This window comes from Nilaparvata lugens, chromosome 13 (assembly GCF_014356525.2).
Source record: "Nilaparvata lugens isolate BPH chromosome 13, ASM1435652v1, whole genome shotgun sequence".
Lineage (NCBI taxonomy): Eukaryota > Metazoa > Arthropoda > Insecta > Hemiptera > Delphacidae > Nilaparvata > Nilaparvata lugens.
In genome coordinates, this window is record NC_052516.1 from 10,694,635 (window position 1) to 10,712,860 (window position 18,226).

At 35.9% G+C, this 18,226-nt stretch overlaps 1 protein-coding gene across 4 annotated transcripts; it reads left to right on the forward strand.

Moving 5' to 3' along the window:
• The first annotated feature begins 5,632 nt into the window (after positions 1-5,632).
• Positions 5,633-17,222, forward strand: LOC111054931 (arginine/serine-rich coiled-coil protein 2). 4 transcript variants are annotated; one of them, XM_039439813.1, is made up of 6 exons: positions 5,633-5,880; positions 6,340-6,818; positions 8,341-8,663; positions 13,400-13,603; positions 14,498-14,631; positions 16,470-17,222. In XM_039439813.1, exons 2-6 carry the CDS (start codon positions 6,346-6,348, stop codon positions 16,677-16,679), a joined length of 1,344 nt encoding a protein of 447 aa, XP_039295747.1. In that variant the 5' UTR covers positions 5,633-5,880; positions 6,340-6,345; the 3' UTR covers positions 16,680-17,222. The 4 variants fall into 4 exon arrangements, with proteins under 4 accessions (XP_039295747.1, XP_039295748.1, XP_022197753.2 ...); XM_039439814.1 differs by having other exon boundaries at positions 14,501-14,631; XM_022342061.2 differs by having other exon boundaries at positions 13,421-13,603; positions 14,501-14,631.
• Positions 17,223-18,226: the final 1,004 nt, after the last annotated feature.

Here is an 18,226-nt window from a genome sequence, read left to right on the forward strand (position 1 = left end):
CTTTATTACCTGAAACTTCATTCAAAACCTCTCCTTTATGATTCTCATTTCTCTTTCGAAATTCTTCCTCTTCTAAGATTTCCTCTTCTTCTTCAATACTCCTCTTCTCTACTGATGTTTTATTAGAGCTTCTCTTTGGTGTCCCTTTCTTCTGAGAATTTCTCTTTGCACATGTTTTTCTCCCACTTCCCACTTTCTCTCTATCTTCTGAACTTTCCTTGATAGATTCCTCATCCTTTGTTTTAGAACTCTTCCCTTTGGAAACTGATTCTACCTCTTCAAAAATCATATTTTTAGAACCCTTTCCCTCTTGTGAGATCTTCTTTGAAGCTGCAATTCCTCTCCTATCTCTCTTCTTTGAAGGTTCTTTCTCCTTGCACCTTTCCTTCAGATGTTCTTCTTTTTCATCGCCTTCTCCTACTTGATCTTCCTTCTTTGTATCTTCCACTTTTCTGCCTTCTGCTTCTTCTTCTTCGTCTCTTTTCTCTCTTTCTCCCCCTACTTCAACTTCTCTAAACTCTTCTGCCTTTCTCTCTACAACATCTTCTTCTTCTCCATTCTCTCTCACCTCTCCTCTCTCTTCTCCAACGCTTTCCTCTTTCCCCTCTTTCTTCTGAAAACTTTTATCAAGAGATTTCTCTCTCTTTTGACTTCTCCTCAGGCATTTCTTCCCTGTCCCCGAAATTTTCTTCAATTTTTGGTCGTTGTTCAAATTTTCCACCATTATTTCCTCCCTATTCTCCACGGTTACTCCATCTTCTAAGTTTTTCTCTAGCCTTTTCTCTGATTCCTCCATATTCCTCACAATTTTCCCATTTTCCAAGTTTTGCTCAAAATTTTTCCCTCCTTCTTCCATATCTCTTACAATTCTCCCATCTTCTAAATCCTCCTCAGGATTATTATTTTCTGGTTCTATTTTGTTCAGAACAATTTTTCCACTTTCAAAATTCCCAATCACCTTATTCACTACAATTTTCGGTGCATTTCTCTTTTTCCTTACAACTAATTTCCTTCCTACAATGTTCTCTTGAAGCTCAAATTCTTGATCTCCTTCATTTTCCGCTATTTCCATATTCTCTAGGCCCTTGATCATTCCGTTTTCCATATGTTCCAAGACTTTTTTCTCATTTCCTTCCACTTTTTTCCCATTTCCTCCCACTTTTTTCCCATTTTCATCCACATTTTTCCCATTTCCTTCCACTTTTTTCCCATTTCCTTCTACTTTTTTCCCATTTCCTCCCACTTTTTTCCCATTTTCATCCACATTTTTCCAATTTCCTTCCACTTTTTTCCCATTTCCTTCCACTTTTTTCCCATCTCCTCCCACTTTTTTCTTATTTCCTTCCACTTTTTCCCCATCTCCTTCCACTTTTTCCTCATTTCCTCCCACTTTTTTCTCATTTCTTCCCTGATTTCTCTCATTTCCTTCCACTTTTTTCCCATTTCCTCCCACTTTTTTCCCTTTTCCTTCCACTTTTTTCTCATCTCCTCCCACTTTTTTCCCTTCTCCTTCCCCTTTTTTTCCATCTCCTTCCACTTTTTCCTCATTTCCTCCCACTTTTTTCTCATTTCTCCCCAGATTTCTTTCATTTCCTTCCATTTCTTCTCCTAAAAACTTCTCACCCTCTACCTTTTTCAAATTTTGTCCAGACTTATTCTTCCCCACATTCTTTTGACTCCCCTCAACTTTCCTACTCCTTGAATTTCCCACAACCTTATTCCCAAAATTTTCTGCTACTCTATCACAACCCTCCATCACCTCATCTTCTAGCAAACTCTTTTCATCTCCCAAAACTTTACCACGTTTTAAATGCTTCAAATCCTTTTTCCCTGATTTTTCCGATACCCTCAGATCACCAAAATCTTTTACAACCCCATTTTCTTGACTCTCTCCCACATTTTTTCTCCCACCCACCACAATTTTCCCACCTCCCAATTTTCGCACGAGCTTTTCCTTTATGCTATCCTCCACTTTTTGTTTACTACCCCCCTTCTCTACCTTCCTATTTTTCAAATCTGCTACACCCTTATCCCGTGAGCACACTACTCCATTTTGATCAATAATTTCATACTTTTCTAACATCAAATTTTCTTCTGTCTCTTCCAAACTATCTGATAGACAATGATCATCGCCATGATTTTTTACCATACCACCTTCAAAAATCTCTTCATCATCGTTCATTTCTAAATCATTTGCTTCATCTTGAATGTCACCATGAATATTTCCGATCATATAATCTAATTTGTTTATAATATTATCGTTTCCTAAATCCTCTGCTTCATCTCGATCAATACCATCATCGTTTCCTAAATCCTCTGCTCCATCTCGATCAATACCATCATCGTTTCCTAAATCCTCTGCTCCATCTCGATCAATACCATCATCGTTTCCTAAATCCTCTGCTCCATCTTGATCAATACCATGATTCTCTACCATCCCATATTCTAAATTATCTACACCCTCGTTTTCTAAAACCCCTGCCTCATCCTGATTATACCCATAATCCCCCACCACCTCATCCCCTTCATTCTCCTCCTGTTCATCACCTAAATTACCTGCTACATTCTGATTATTTTCAAAATATGGTGCTACATTTTGATCATCTTCAAAATATTCTGCTACATTTTGATCATCCTCGCCTACATCCTGTTGATGGGTGTTCGAATGATTCTCCAGATGTTGCTGTTGGATGTACTGCTGACTCACCGATATCGGCTCCGAATCGTCAGTTGAGCTGAAAGAGCATAGAGTGCAGTTTTTCGCTGAAACACCTTCTACCTCGTCGTACACTGTTGCCACGTTGAACAGCTCCTGGTTACTGATCTGCTGGATCCAAAGCTTCACTTTGTCGACTCGCTGTTTTGTGGACAGCATTTTTGCCGTTGAGATCAGCTGATTTCGGCGGTTGTGCGGTTGAGATCAGCTGATTTGTGCGCAGTATATCTACGAAGAAGTAAATTTAAAGTTTCAATATTTATTCTATATAATTTGATAAAATAATTCAAGCTATTATTTCAAGTGAATTTTGAAGCCATTGATCAGCTATGTCTAGTCAATTTTAAAGGCTTTACAAGTATCCTATAAGATTTGGTAGTTAAGACTATAGTGAGGTCCACGTTATAATGACAGTATTTGATCAACTTTGGTTTTGCTAGCCTTGTCTATCATTCGACAAAACCGGTCGTACTATCCTTTTCTAGGTCCGCAGCGATGCCAATTAAGTTTTTGACAGTGTAAAAATATAATTAATTAATGAAGAGAATTGGCATCGCTATTCTTCTATCTTTATCCACTGCCATTATAACATGGACCTCACTATAGCTGATTTCGAGGATTTTTTAAACTTTCTGAGCTTAAATCAACAGATGTTGGAAATTATTGTACAGAGTAAAGAGTTCTTTGTCAACTGACTTTGAAAATATCTATATATATAAAAGCGAAATGGCACTCAATCACTGACTGACTAACTCACTCACTCACTCACTCGCAAAACTAAAAATCTACCGGACCAAAAACGCTCAAATTTGGTAGGTATGTTCAGTTGGCCCTTTAGAGGCGCACTAAGAAATCTTTTGGCAATATTTTAACTTTAAATGTGGTTGAAAAATTGAAAAATGAAAAATGTCTATACCATATGTTAATATAGAACTATAATCTAGAGAGAGTACCTCTTCGAAACAGTTGTTAACTCATAACTGGTAATTAAATTAATAATTTTTTCAGGTTGCCATTAAGTTGAGTTGACTTTGTCATATTATATTAAAGCTGCATAGACAAAAAAAATCACATTATCGCGGAAAAATTGATTGGGCACTGCTACTTCAATCAGAGCTATTCCTGGGAATATTATATTAATAGCCGTCAGGCTCGCTTCGCTCGCCATATCCGTTTAGCCAGACGTTTAGTCTGGACCCCCAACTGGATCGTGCTAACATATGATAAAAACGCTCAAATGAAAAATGCAGGCGAGCGAAGCGAGCCTACTGAATTCATTCTTGGACGATCCAGTCGGGGGTCCAGAAGGCGGAGCCCCCTGGCTGGACGGATATGGCGAGCGAAGCGAGCCTGACGGCTAGTTCAGAATATGAGTATACTTGATCATCTGATTTTAAATAATGTCCAAATGTAATTGTGCTTGATCACCTGATTTTAAATAATGTTCAAATAATGTAACTATACTAACTTGATCGCCTATTTTTGAAGTTTGTCCAGAGTATGAAGTAGCTGATGTCGGATATTGTCCAATTTCGAGTCTCCTATCAGCTGTTTCCAGTGGATAATATGGTTTTCGGGTCTTCAATCAGCTGTTCCTCATGATTGTTCAATAGATTGCACATCAAATTGAAGCTACATATTGATGAACCTGGAAGAAAAGGGGATTTGTTTAAGAGTGATTCATATTGTTAGTTGTTTATTTCAAAAATTATACTATAAGTTATGTAATAAATGATATATAACATGTTTTTGAAAATTGAAAAAACAGTGATGCAATGCTGCAATAAATGAGTTGTGAATTATGAATTCTTTGAACTTACCTCTTAATTATTGGAATTATTACTTGGAATTCTCATACGCTGATAGGTGATACAGATGAATAAACGTTCAGTATCTCTGTTGATAATAACTTAGGTACTTTTTGGAAATGAACCTGAAAAAATATAAATCATTATAGAAAGTAAATAACATTTGAATGGAATAATTTATTATTTCCAAAAATACATATTATATTGTAATAGACATCGAATAAAAATTAAAATAACCTTTTCAATACTGTATTTTCATTTTCCACAACGTATCTTGGCATTGAGATCAATCTATTTTCAAGTGGAAAATAAAAATATATATTGAAAAGGGTACTTTTTTACAAATTTTGTAATTTAAAAGTAGCATTGAAAAGAAAATAAATACTATACTGATATAATAGAATATATTCTATCGTAGATTGTACTAAGTTATGATGTAGGCCTACTGCAAATGATAGAAATTAGTGCTGATACTTTACAAAAAATTAAATAATTGTATTAGCTTACCGGTAATAATTAACGGAATTCATGGTGTATAAAATCATCAATAGGTACTATTATATAATAATTCATAAAGTCAAACATAAGTTAATTCCAGTTAGTAAAATATTTCTTATTAATTATTTCTTGATAAATTGTGTTTATTTTCAAGTCAATAATGCAGCTAATCAAGAGGTTAAAAATACAATAGAAAAATAAATTTTATTGCAAACTTACGTTGAGTTTGATGAACAAAAACTGCTCCTGCTATTATATTCAATAATAAAGATATTTTCAGAGTACTTTTCCACTGTTATATACTATAATTAAGTGAAATTAATTGAAGTGAAAAATGAACAGATCTTTTGCAATATTGTTCAAAATTCAACAACCTTCCCGGCGACGAGTAGTTCGTCATAATAGAGTGCGCAACTAGTCAGCAAGACTATTCTCTAATAAAAATAAAATAAAATAAAGATTGAATAAATATAAGAATATAATAGTTCAAAAAAATTTAAAAATTTATTTTTTCCTAATGAACAATTTGATTTTTGTCTTGAAAATAAAAAATATTTTATAGCAATATTTTTTGTGACACTGTTGTGTTGTTGTCATGGCAGCCATGGAATATTCTGTTTTCTGCATTCATTCGGCATTGTTTGGTCTTGTGAAAGCTGTACTCGTAATTAAAGTTAAATATCTTGTTTATTTGCAATTTATTAACTTTATAAACAATAATAGAGTTGCTTTATAAGTTTTACAATGTATGCCTGTTAATATTTGCCTTTTTGTAGTCAACATGGACTTGAAACTACGTGTTGTAAACTAGTCACCGAATAGGTTACAAATAGACTTCCTATATTTTCATTCTTAAAGGTAAGTTATACGTATTTAAAATTCCAAAATGCTAGTATTTATGTTGAATAATCCATTCTCATTTTCAAATTCACTTATAATTTCTGGTTTCGTAAGCTTAATTTGGTTAAGTTCCAAAAATAATCGTGTACACTACTAGGCAAAGAAACTTTCTATAAAGCTTAATAGACCTATATAAGTAAAAACACTCAGAGATAATCAATTAAATATTGATTATACACTTTTTAAAACTCTTTAAATGCAATTCATATATAATTATATTAGTTTGAATGTGAGATCTTTGATTACCTGGGCAATCATAACCTTTTCAGTATCAGTATCGTAAGTTACTTTTGAGTCTTTACCTAACCTTTACACATCCAGTTATGCTATTCTCTAAAGATTAATCCAAGTATTAAAACTAGTCTTTGATTTTCACTCTTTTTTCGTAATAATTGATTTTTTATTTGTTTTTTACAGTTAAAAATGGAGTTATCTCCAATCAAAGAAGAAGAGATACCTAAGCATACCAAAGAAAGCTCGGGCGATGAGAGTTCAGAAGACAAAGAACCAAAAACGTCCAGCCAACGAGAAAAGAGTGACGAAAAGGACAGGGATGTAAAAGATGACCGTGATAAGTATAAGAGCAAGCGAGATAGATCGAGAAGTCCGTATCACAGGAGACATCGGTCAAGATCGAGAGATAGAGACAGGAAATCGGAGGACAGACGATCGAAAGATCGCAAGTCTGAGGACAGACGATCGAAGGATCGTAAGTCGGAGGACAGAAGATTGAAAGATCGTAAGTCGGAGGATAGGCGATCGAAAGATCGCAAATCGGAGGACAGACGATCGAAGGATCGCAAATCTAGATCGCCACACGGTAAACGATCCAGATCCAAGGATAGGAGTTCCAAGTCACATAGGAGGTCGAGGTCACGTAGTAGGAGACGATCAAGGTAAGCTAAATAATAATAAATAACATTATATTTTATCATGTAGAATTTCAATGCTGCTATTTCATAAAAAAATTATGTACTCATTTATTACAAACTATTTGTTCAGTTTATGAAAGTACACTAATTGTCATTCGGTAACCCTTGAATCATCAGCCCAGGTACCTTCTCATAGAAAGTTGTGTATGTTGTGGATCAGCTGACAGTATTATTTGCTTCCTACTAAACATTTCAATGATTTTGCAACAAAATTCTTCTATCTTTCACCCTAACGGTAGGACTTACATGTACACACATGTTTATCATGCATGTCCTACCGTTATTGGCCAGCCTTATACTAGATTTCCAACTCAATTCATGTGATTGAAAAGCTCAACTTGGTAACAACAAATGTTCGACAAATATTTTCAGCAAATGTTCTTTTATGACGCTAAGAGGTCAAACATTCTAAGACTTTTTGGGCAAACAATTTGATGATGATTGTCGTAGTGAGAGCAAACATTGTCCATTCAAAAAAATGTTTCAATGTTTTCATCTTTTATACTTTTTGGCAGCACCAGCAATGTTTCAATGTTTTCATCTTTTATACTTTTTGGCGGCACCAGCAAAATTTTAGTTTGAGTATTGTGCATTTAGCATAAGGGTATGATCACATTGGTTGCGCATAAATGTACTAGTGCAAGCTTGGTTATACATAGCCAAGCGTGCAGATGAGAAACAAAATGTGGAAAGATCTATAGGAACACTCACACTGAACGCGTGCACTTGCTGGTTGCAGTCAGTGTGAGCAGCTACATGCAAGTCTCAACGTGTTCCAATGACAATTTCCAGATTTTGTTATCGGCTCATGCATGATCTGACGTGCACTTTCACATACATGCATTCAATGTGACCATACCCTAAGCTTAAGTATTTAATGTATATTTAGCATAACATACATAGCTTACTCTTGATAGCTTGTGTCAAATTCATCTCAAAAACATGCTTGTCAAACATTATGTGGATCCGGCTGTTTTTAGGAAATGAATAACTTATTTAAAATTGGATGGAAATTACTGAGATATTGCAATTATACAAATGCTAATGAATTGATTATTATTATCATAGAGAAACAATAGCGTAAGTAGATATCCCACGGTATAGGGCGTTTATGTCGCAACTTTTAATGTTATCTCAAGACGATTACTATCGATAATTGTCGATTTTTACTGTTTTGACCGGGTAAGAGTGTATGAACGGCACAATATGAGAGACTACCAGCGTCATAAAGCTTCACAGGAAAGAACTACGTGGACTATCAGCTTGAGATAACAGTAAAAGTTGCGACATAAACGCCCTGTACCATGGGATATCTACTTATGCTATTGTTTCTCTGTGTTATTATGAAACGAAAATACAAATTAAATTCTCCCCGAAGACTTCTGCTACCCTGCTGTCAATATTTGCAGTAGCAGATTTTCGTTTGATAATAATAATTTATTTAAAATTATTATTTTTTTCAATTTCTAATTATTTTTCTCTGCAGGTCCCGCAGCCACAGTCGACGTCGTTCCCGCTCGCGTTCGCGCGATCGCCGCAGCAGTTCGCGTCGCCACAGTTCGCATCGCAGTTCGCGGCGAACCAGGTCGCGTTCCCGCTCGCGGTCCAGGTCGAAACACCACTCTTCCGGTTCGTCGATGGGCGGCTACTATAGTGGAAAGTACAAACAGCTATCCGGAGGGGGTAGGGGCTCTTACCCCCACTCTGTCGACTACAGTCTCATCAAGTCGCAGAAGAAAATGGCCATCTTGGAAAAGCTGGGGATTGATCTTGTCATACCGCCCGAGATGCAGGACAAAAATGCGAAAGGTTTGTGAATAAATAATACATTATGTTTTAAAATTATTGTATTATTTACAGCTATTAATTAGAAACGTTGAAATTAAATAGTATCTTAGAAATTATACTGATCACGTATCCAGTAGTGTGATCAGATAATCGAAGTATAATTAACAACACAGTTTTAAAAACTTGAAAATACTAGAAAATTGAACACAAAATAAAATAGAGTTAAAATAGTTTCAGCTATTTCGAATTATTTAGGAATGCTTCTTTTCGTCAGGGAAAAAGGTTTCCAATTACAGAAATGAGAGAATAAAGATTATCATAAAAACTGCGACTACGCTCCGTTTCGGACAGTCAGTTTTCTGACTCCAGCTGTCTATTGTCTAGAACTTAGCTAAATCCCGAGCTCGGAAACCGGTCCTTAAGGTCTTCACACGCTGAAGTACATCTTCGGAAGACTTAGTCGTCCTATAGTGAGATCCACGTTATAATGGCAGTGTTTGATTAGCAATGGTATTGCTATCCTTATCTATCATTCAACAAAGCGGATAACGTTATCTCTTTCTCGCTTTGCTCTGTTGCCAGATCGTCTTTTAACAATGTAGAATTGATAATTGATTAACAAAATATTACATCTTAATCATGAAAATTCATTATGAAGTTATTGGAAAATATGATTTCTTGATTAATAAAATATAATTGATTATTTTAAACGAGAATGATCAGTAAATTGACAAGACAGAGATTTATCAACGTTGTTCTGCTATCTTTCTCCACTGCCATTATAACGTGGACCTCACTATAGTCGTCCGATCTCCCAATTTTAAATACAAGCTATGAATCTGTTCTGTACAAACCAGCGTAGCGAAGCTTTTAATATTGGGAGATAGGACGGCTACATCTTCCGAACACCTATTTCAACGTAACGTAGCTAAGTGTGTGAAGATCTCCAGGGCAGAGACACACGAGGCGTTTTTTCAGATGAGTAGGCACTGCATGACTGGAAGTCCTCCGATTGGCTGGTTCTTGATACGTCAACGCAATCAGCCAATAGGAGAGCTTTCTCTACTCTGGTACTGTGCCGGCACCAAACGCCTCTTGTGTGTATGATCGTATTGGTTGGAACATTTCTAAAAAAACTATAGTGCGAGATAAATTACTTTTAACACGGCTCTTTCTCGAAGACGGAGAGGTCCGATGCTCTATCCTCCACTAATCACTCCCACTACCTAGCAGCATTCTCCTTCTTTTGTGTCTGAGTGAGAGAGCTTTGTAACGCGACGCGGCAACACTCCCCTCCATCTATTGCTGGCAATGTTCCAAGTAGTGAACTGGTCAGCAGGTATATTGGTTTGTGTATGTTACAGAGATGTTTTCATCACAAGAACATGAAGCAAAATGACACGGCGCATCCAATTGTGCGCAGGATGTCCGTCTGTGTCTACGCTACAAACTGTGGAGGGAGAAATGGGTTTCTCTATGCTACGGGTATTCATGGATAAGTTATAATATGCTCCCAAGACTTCTCTCTGTGTACAAGCACCCTCAATGGTTCAAGTCGCTTTATTCTACATAGATTCCTAGTTTAACATCACATTTCCTGCAATATATCTAATCGACAGTATAATGTAATAAATTAAAATAATGGAGGTGTGCTTTTCTGCAGTACTGTACCGTATTTTCAAGTCTGGGGACAACATTTTCTTTCTTACTGTAATTATTAGGACTGTATCTTAATATAAAAAGTATTTTTCCTCCACCTACTGTCTAAAGTACTTACTTTACTCCCTGAAACATAATACTAAAGTGTCACTTTTTCGCTCTCGGTAGTAAAAAACAGAAAAACTCCCTAGGGAGTAAAAGTGACTCCATTTAAATAACATGGGGAGCATCTCTATTTTGAAACTTACATTGTAATAGGTTAAAAGGTCTAAGCTCAGATGAGAAAGCATTATAGAGGTGTCTGTCATTGATTTAACTGAATTCAATACCACAACCAGAAGTTTGATTAACTCATGAAATATATGTTTGTATGATAATTATTATATTCTTAATATTAGTAGACGATAAAAATTTATACAATTTTTAAAATATTTTATTCTATTCAAAATACCAGCCAACAAATATTTTTGATCTGCAATTCAAATCTGAACCGCGTGATCTGGAGTCAGCCATTTTTGGTAGCTGCTCAGCTGATATAATTGTTACATCTTTTGCCAATAGATAGCGCAATCGGCAGTGCCAATCAGACGACCGGTTTTTAGTTTTAGATATAGGTTATGTTGTTAGGAATCATTGTCACCAATACGTAAGTTATTAGAATGATTTTATTTGCAGTTTCTATAAAAAAATGTAGATGGAGGAAAAATGTTGTGTACATCACGAGCGAAAAATACTTTTTCTCCCTCAGGAAAATTGCTGCCCTCGGCTTCGCCTCGGGCTTGAAACTTTTTCCCACAGGGAGAAAAAGTCGTACTTTTCACTCTAGATATACAAATAACTATTGACAGACGTCTTTCTCAAAGTGTCTGAATGTCAAAACGATTAATTGGCTGTTAAGCAGTCAATTAGAAGGTTTTAAAGAAAAGACTTCTCTCGAATGTTTATTAAAAGTCATTCTATGAATCGTTGTACGTGGTAGCATTATAGACGATTAATGTACTAAACCTCTCCATCTGTTTTCTACGGTGGTAGGAAGGTGCTTGTGGTTCTGTGGAAACTGTTCGATTAGGCCTATTTCGAAAAGGTATCATATGTTATTTATAACGGACTTAACACAATGAACTCTGTTTGAAATAATTTTGGAAAAAAATATTGACTCTAACACTAAAGAAAGCCAATTGTGAAATAGTCAATTGTGTGGAGTTGATGAAGTGACCAGTAACTAACCGAATGTTTGCTGAAAATACAGACAAAATCAGTTTGATTGTTCAACAACAATCGATTGATGTCAGTTGATGAGAAGAATGAGATGACGTCATCACAACACCGGCTGCCGCCGTATTGGATCGGCGCCATTTTGGAAATGATGATGAAGATGGTGGTGATGATGATGAACTGCAAGGTCTACCCTCTCTCTCACTCTGTCTGCGGAACAGGTTTATGTCTTATTAAGTAATCAGTTGTAAGTAAGTTACTACATGAGATTTAAGAAATAATTGGAAAATTTAGTTTTTAAATGGAGTATTCAATGGAATATTATGTGATGTAATGAGATATAATAAGTTAGTAGTTGAATTTCTTGTTTACTATTGATATGTGCATAAAGATTGAGAATCAAAGTACATTTTCAACATTTTATTTTCATAAATGTCTCTAAAGTTTCATACATGTTGAAAGAGTACTAATTGTGTATTTTCTATCAATAGGAAATATTGGGTTCTAAGTGGGTTGTAATAGTGTATTCAATGAAGTATTATTTATTCATTTATATCATCATAAGCAACTATCATACCTGATGGACAGGCTAAAACCGTTCCTCTTGAAACTGATACTACAGTGCTAATTTTATGCTGTGTGTGTCACCATAGAGAAACAATAGCGTAAGTAGATATCCCATGGTATAGGGAGTTTATGTTGCAACTTTTACTGTTATCTCAAGCCGACTACTGTTGATTATTGTCGATTTTTACTGTTTTGTTGGGGTGAGAGTGTATGAACGGCACAATATGAGAGACTACCAGTGTCACACAGCTTCAAGGGAAAGAGCTACATGGACTATCGGCTTGAGATAACAGTAAAAGTTACGACATAAACTCCCTATACCATGGGATATCTACTTACGCTATTGTTTCTCTATGGTGTCACTCTATAGATATTTATATATCCATTATGTTGTATTGAAGACAGTTTTTTAAAGGTATTATTATGATTAGTTTGTTGTTAATCATTACGAGAATTTGAGTCGGCCCAATGTAAAATATCAGAGTTATTTATTTTCAACAATGTATTTAGATGATTAGAGTATTTAATTCTAAATATCAAGATGGAAATCGGATTTACTGTATGCTTAGATTTTTGAGTCTTGAAGCAAGATGTTTCTCTTATTGCTCTCTTGGAGCTATCTTTCTAGATAGGCATCGCTACCACGCAAGGTGTTGAGAAACTTTTACCTTTATTTAAAGCTTTTTGTGTAGTTGAGAAATTGATATTGTGGTAATTATTCATATTGAATGAAAAAGGCTAAAAAATTGTCAAAAAACCACTGATTTATTGATAATTAGAAAGACCGGTTTCGGTTATTACACCATTGTCAATCTCTGATAAACTCAATAACTCTAAAACTCAAGTTTATCAGAGATTGACAATGGTGTAATAACCGAAACCGGTCTTTCTAATTATCAATAAATCAGTGGTTTTTTGACAATTTCTTAGTCTTTTTCATTCAATTTGATTTAAAGGCATAAACTCTGCATCAAAATTAGCCTTATATTGGAAGTATCTTTGGGATGCTGACTTTATAACCTGAATCGCTCGTGACAACTACCTATAATACTATATTGTAACTTATATGAACAAAGAACTCTAACATAATCTAATACTATAATTTTTTCACTGTATCAACATTCCCTGTCTCAAATTTTAACCGTTGCATTTTGTTTTGTTAAACACATGAACATACGATTCTGAATCTGGAATTCTAACCGTTGCATTTTGTTGTGTACTGTATCTTCCAATTTGTATCTTCTAAATTCCAACCGTTGCATATTGTCTCACTGTATGTTACACTTGGTATCTTTTAAATGTTAACCGTTGCATTGTGTTGGGATGTGTGTTGCCAGGTGCTGGCGGTGGTGAAGGGGGAAAAGATAAGCTGCCAGTGTTGTCGAGTGACCTAGCCTCGTTTTGCAACCTGACGCCAGCCAACTCCAAGGCCATCATGGAGCGACTGCATCGCAAGAAGGTGCTCTGGCAGAAGAGTGATTCTACCTCCACCACTTCCTCCACTCCTGCTGCTACTGAAGGTAATTAATTAATTAATAATGAATTACAAACACATAAATGAACTCAACTATACTATTCTACTGTTTATATTCTACATGGTGTCCCACAGCCGTTGTAACAGCCGAAGACCGTAGATTCTACAGGAAATTTGCAACAAACAATGTTCAGTAACATTTTTCTAAAACACCTATAGGAATACATTGGTCAGATTGACCGATACACATTTTTGTCCTGTTGTTGTGGCAGAACTGGTTAAGTGTGAAGCCAGCCAATCATAGTACCTTTCCCACCACTATAGACACGCCTATATAGCACATTAACAATCAGTTCAAGGCACGGAGTCTTGATATATAACAAATATTTTTTCCTACAGTTACCTTGAAAAGTGACGATTCCTGCACTGATTACAGAACGCAAAGATTCACTTTTCCGCTCTAGTGCGGGAAAAAATTTTTCTGCACTCCAGATTTGCAACTTGCAACCCAAAATAGTTGGCGGGTTATATGGAGGATTAACAAATGGAGGAAAACAAAAATTAAGTTGGTAAAAATGACTTTAGTTAGGTTTAGATAAGAATCATTTCAATGGCTACCCTTCATTTATGATAAAATCCCAATCTAGAAATCCAAAACAAGAATAGAACAATAAAGACCATAGATTATACAGGAAATTTGTAACAATGTTCAGTAACATTTTCTTATATCGACCTTAGTTTTCGAGATATGATTCTTCGATAATTTTAAAAAACGACAATAACTAGAAAACTATCTGTCGAAATGCAATTCTAAGGATGTGGTTGGAAAGGGGAAGAAATTTCAAATAAGATTCCTTTAATTTGTTTCTTTGTTTGACGTTTTATGAGCTAAACCCTGATAGTATTGTGAAAATAATTTGGTGATTTTGTGTTGATTCAGCAGAGGGAGCTAACTCTCAGCAGCAGTCGGCAGCTCCGGCGGGTAGCAGCGTATGGCAGTCCTCGTCAGCACTTTTCTCCAAAGATGGCGACGGAAAACAGACCGCCAAGTTCAAACGACTCATGGGAATTAAGGTAAATAACTCACTTGAAATTCATTTGTCACTTATCGGATGGACACGTTAAGGTGTCGTTCCCGGCTGAAATATGACAGTCGTAAGGCTCATTGACGAGTTGAATGATGTATTCAGGCGAGGTGGAACCCGCCACCTATAAAAGCCTTTTATTATGATTATTCACATGCAATGATGCAGCCATATGTTGGCCCAGTAAGCTGGCCCAGCCTGGATGGTAAAGATGCAATTCCTTACGAAATCCATCCACACACTGACGCTGGTCGACATTGGCCTTCATTCGGCCAACGTGTAGATGCGGAATAATCATTAATATTGTTGATATTCAAGTATTAAATATCGGGGATCGAGCGTCGCTCTGGAGTACAAAAGCATAAATTTATTACGAAAGAAGAAATTATAATAACATTCATAGTTCATACAGAAATGATCTATCTAATCACATTAAATTCAGATTAATTCCCAGAGGAATGCAAAAATTTCCCTCACAAAGGCCCGGTTGCACAAAAACCGGTTAAATTTTAATCCTGATTAATTTCACGTGAACCAAATAAGAGTAGACTAAAGAAGACCGGTTGCACAAAAACCGGTTAAATTTTAATCCTGATTAATTTCACGTGAACCAAATAAGAGAAGACGATTTCAAAAAGATGGAACTACTGGAATTAATCAGGATTGAAAATAACCCGACTTTTTTTGCAACCGGCACTAAGTACCTGATTGAATGATTACAAAAGTTCAACAGCTGAGTCATAATTTTGACACAGTCCCACACACATGAACTCGCTTACTCACTTTCCATCATCAACAGACGAAATAATTATTATCACCTGTTTTTCCAAGGATGAATAATAATTATCCTTTTAATGTTCTTCAGCGAGTTTTCCCAGGGATGAGACTTAGAGCAATCGAATTTTTATATTATAAACCTACTATGTTCTGAATTTTGTGAGAATCGTTAGAGCCGTTTTCGAGATCCGGTGAAATACAAACATATAAACATATAAACAGAAATTGCTCGTTTAATAGTATAGGATATCGGGGCACCGAGTTTCGTTCGTTATTTTTATTTATTGATAAACAGAATACAGTTCTCTAAAATTATCGTGTTTATATTTTACAGCTGGCTATATGTCATCTTATGAATTTCGGGGATGCGATATTTTGATTTTCCACATACTCACTCGCTCACTCACTTTTTTAATATCCACAGCTGTTTCATCCAAGGATGAATTATCCATTTAATGTCGTTCAGCGAGTTTTCCCAAGGATGAGACCTAGTGCAATCGAATTTTATATCATAAAGCTACTATGTTCCAAATTTCGTGAAAATCGTTAGAGCCGTTTTCGAGATCCGTTGAAATACAAACATATAAACAGAAATTGCTCGTTTAATAGTATAGGATATCGGGGAACCGAGTTTCGCTCGTTATTTTTATTTATTGATAAACAGAACACAATTCTCTAAAATGATCGTGTTTATATTTCACAGCTGGCTATAATATGTCATCTTATGAATTTCGGGGATGCGATATTTTGATTTTTCACATACTCACTCGCTCACTCACTTTTTTACTATCCACATCTGTTTCAGCCAAGGATGAATTATCCTTTTAATGTCGTTCAGCGAGTTTTCCCAAGGATGAGACCTAGTGCAATCGAACTTTATATCATGAAGCTACTATGTTCCAAATTTCGTGAAAATCGTTAGAGCCGTTTTCGAGATCCGTTGAACATGAATAACCATATATAAGTAAATAACCAGTTATAAAAATACAGAAATTGCTCGCTTAACATAATAGGATTTTCACTATTTTTTTTCTCTGTTTGTTTCTCCAGGACGACGGCACAGACGGGACAACAGCTGTTACAGCTGCGCTGGTGGGATCAACTGGTGGGGTGGTGGGGGAAAACCCAGCTGATCAGCTGATGAAGAAGCAGGAGGAGATGTTCCAGAACATGGAGGCCCAGTACGAGGTGGCTCGAGCCTCCACGCACACACATCGAGGCATTGGCCTTGGGTTCGGAATACACCAGTATCCTAGATAGGGAACAGGTTGGGTTCGGAATACACCAGTCTCCTAGATAAGGGGCAATCTCAAATCAAGCTTCTTTATTGATGAACCTTCGCCAATCTAAGATTATTTTCCTTGAGATCGAAAAATTAATGTCTATTCCTGTTCCTTATTAAAATATACTTGTCGCATTGAATTAATGAATGAATTGAGATGAGTGATAATTAGGATGTATGTAAATAATTAGGCATTGCAATAAATAAAACTATGTTAGATCAAAGATTATTTTTAATTGAGATTTGCGAAATTAATCTTGATTGATTAATATTATAATCGTTGATTAAAGTCTGGTACTATTTATTTTACTTTACGAGAGCGTTCTATAGCTCCAAGTTGAAACTTTATAGCTGTACTGAATGTTAACCACTTTGAAGAAGCTCCATGGACATTGGAGAAATCAATGTTTTTAATTTGACATCTTTTAAATGAAATACTATTGTATTACTTATTGCAATAAATAGTGTATGATAATTTGTGTATATATTATTTCTTATCGAATAAACTTATTTGCAAAGAATTGTTTTTGATTTTTCTATTCATCTATAAGGGTAGGCACACACCCGTTAGTCAAGACAAGACATGATCAGACACAATACTTCACACAGTTGCTTATGAAGACATGTCTAATTGCAATGACCAAGGCTAGGCACGAACCAGTTAGTCAAGACAAGACAAGACATGATCAGACACGTATAGTCACAATACTTCACACAGTTGCTTATGAAGACATGTATAATTGCAATGACTAAGGCTAGGCACGAACCAGTTAGTCAAGACAAGACATGATCAGACATGTATAGTCGCAATACTTCACACAGTTGCTTATGAAGACATGTCTAATTGCAATGACTAAGGCTAGGCACGAACCAGTTAGTCAAGACAAGACATGATCAGACACGTTCAGTCACAATACTTCACACAGTTGCTTATGAAGACATGTATAATTGCAATGACTAAGGCTAGGCACGAACCAGTTAGTCAAGACAAGACAAGACATGATCAGACACGTTCAGTCACAATACTTCACACAGTTGCTTATGAAGACATGTATAATTGCAATGACTAAGGCTAGGCACGAACCAGTTAGTCAAGACAAGACATGATCAGTCACAATACCTCTCATAGTTGCTTATGATGCAACTCACACTGATTAGTCATTGCAATTAGACATGTCTTCATAAGCAACTGTGAAGAATTGTGACTAATCATGTCTTGTCTTGTCTTGACTAACTGGTTCGTGCCTAGCCTAACCTTTTATTATAGCATAGTTTTTGTCGATTTACCTGGGATGAATCACTACCTCCATAAACAAAGCCATAGTGCATGACAGGTGGTTGATGGTAACGTCAGAGGTAGGGCTCCTACACAAATAAAAATCAGGTGTGGTACACTCACACAACTTTTCTTGCTCATTGATCTATAAGCCTCATTAACGAGGATAATTTCGGGGAATAACATTATGCCGATTGGCGGCTAAATAATCAAAACTATGATTATACTAGTTATTGTTTTCAGAGTACA

Bases quoted from the DNA above. Each gene is read 5' to 3' on its own strand.
- LOC111054931 (XM_039439813.1), top strand. From the start codon at position 6,346: ATGGAGTTATCTCCAATCAAAGAAGAAGAGATACCTAAGCATACCAAA. The intron at 8,664-13,399 runs GTTTGTGAATAA...ACCGTTGCATTG, and splicing joins GCAGGACAAAAATGCGAAAG to TGTTGGGATGTGTGTTGCCA. The intron at 14,632-16,469 runs GTAAATAACTCA...TTGTTTCTCCAG, and splicing joins AACGACTCATGGGAATTAAG to GACGACGGCACAGACGGGAC.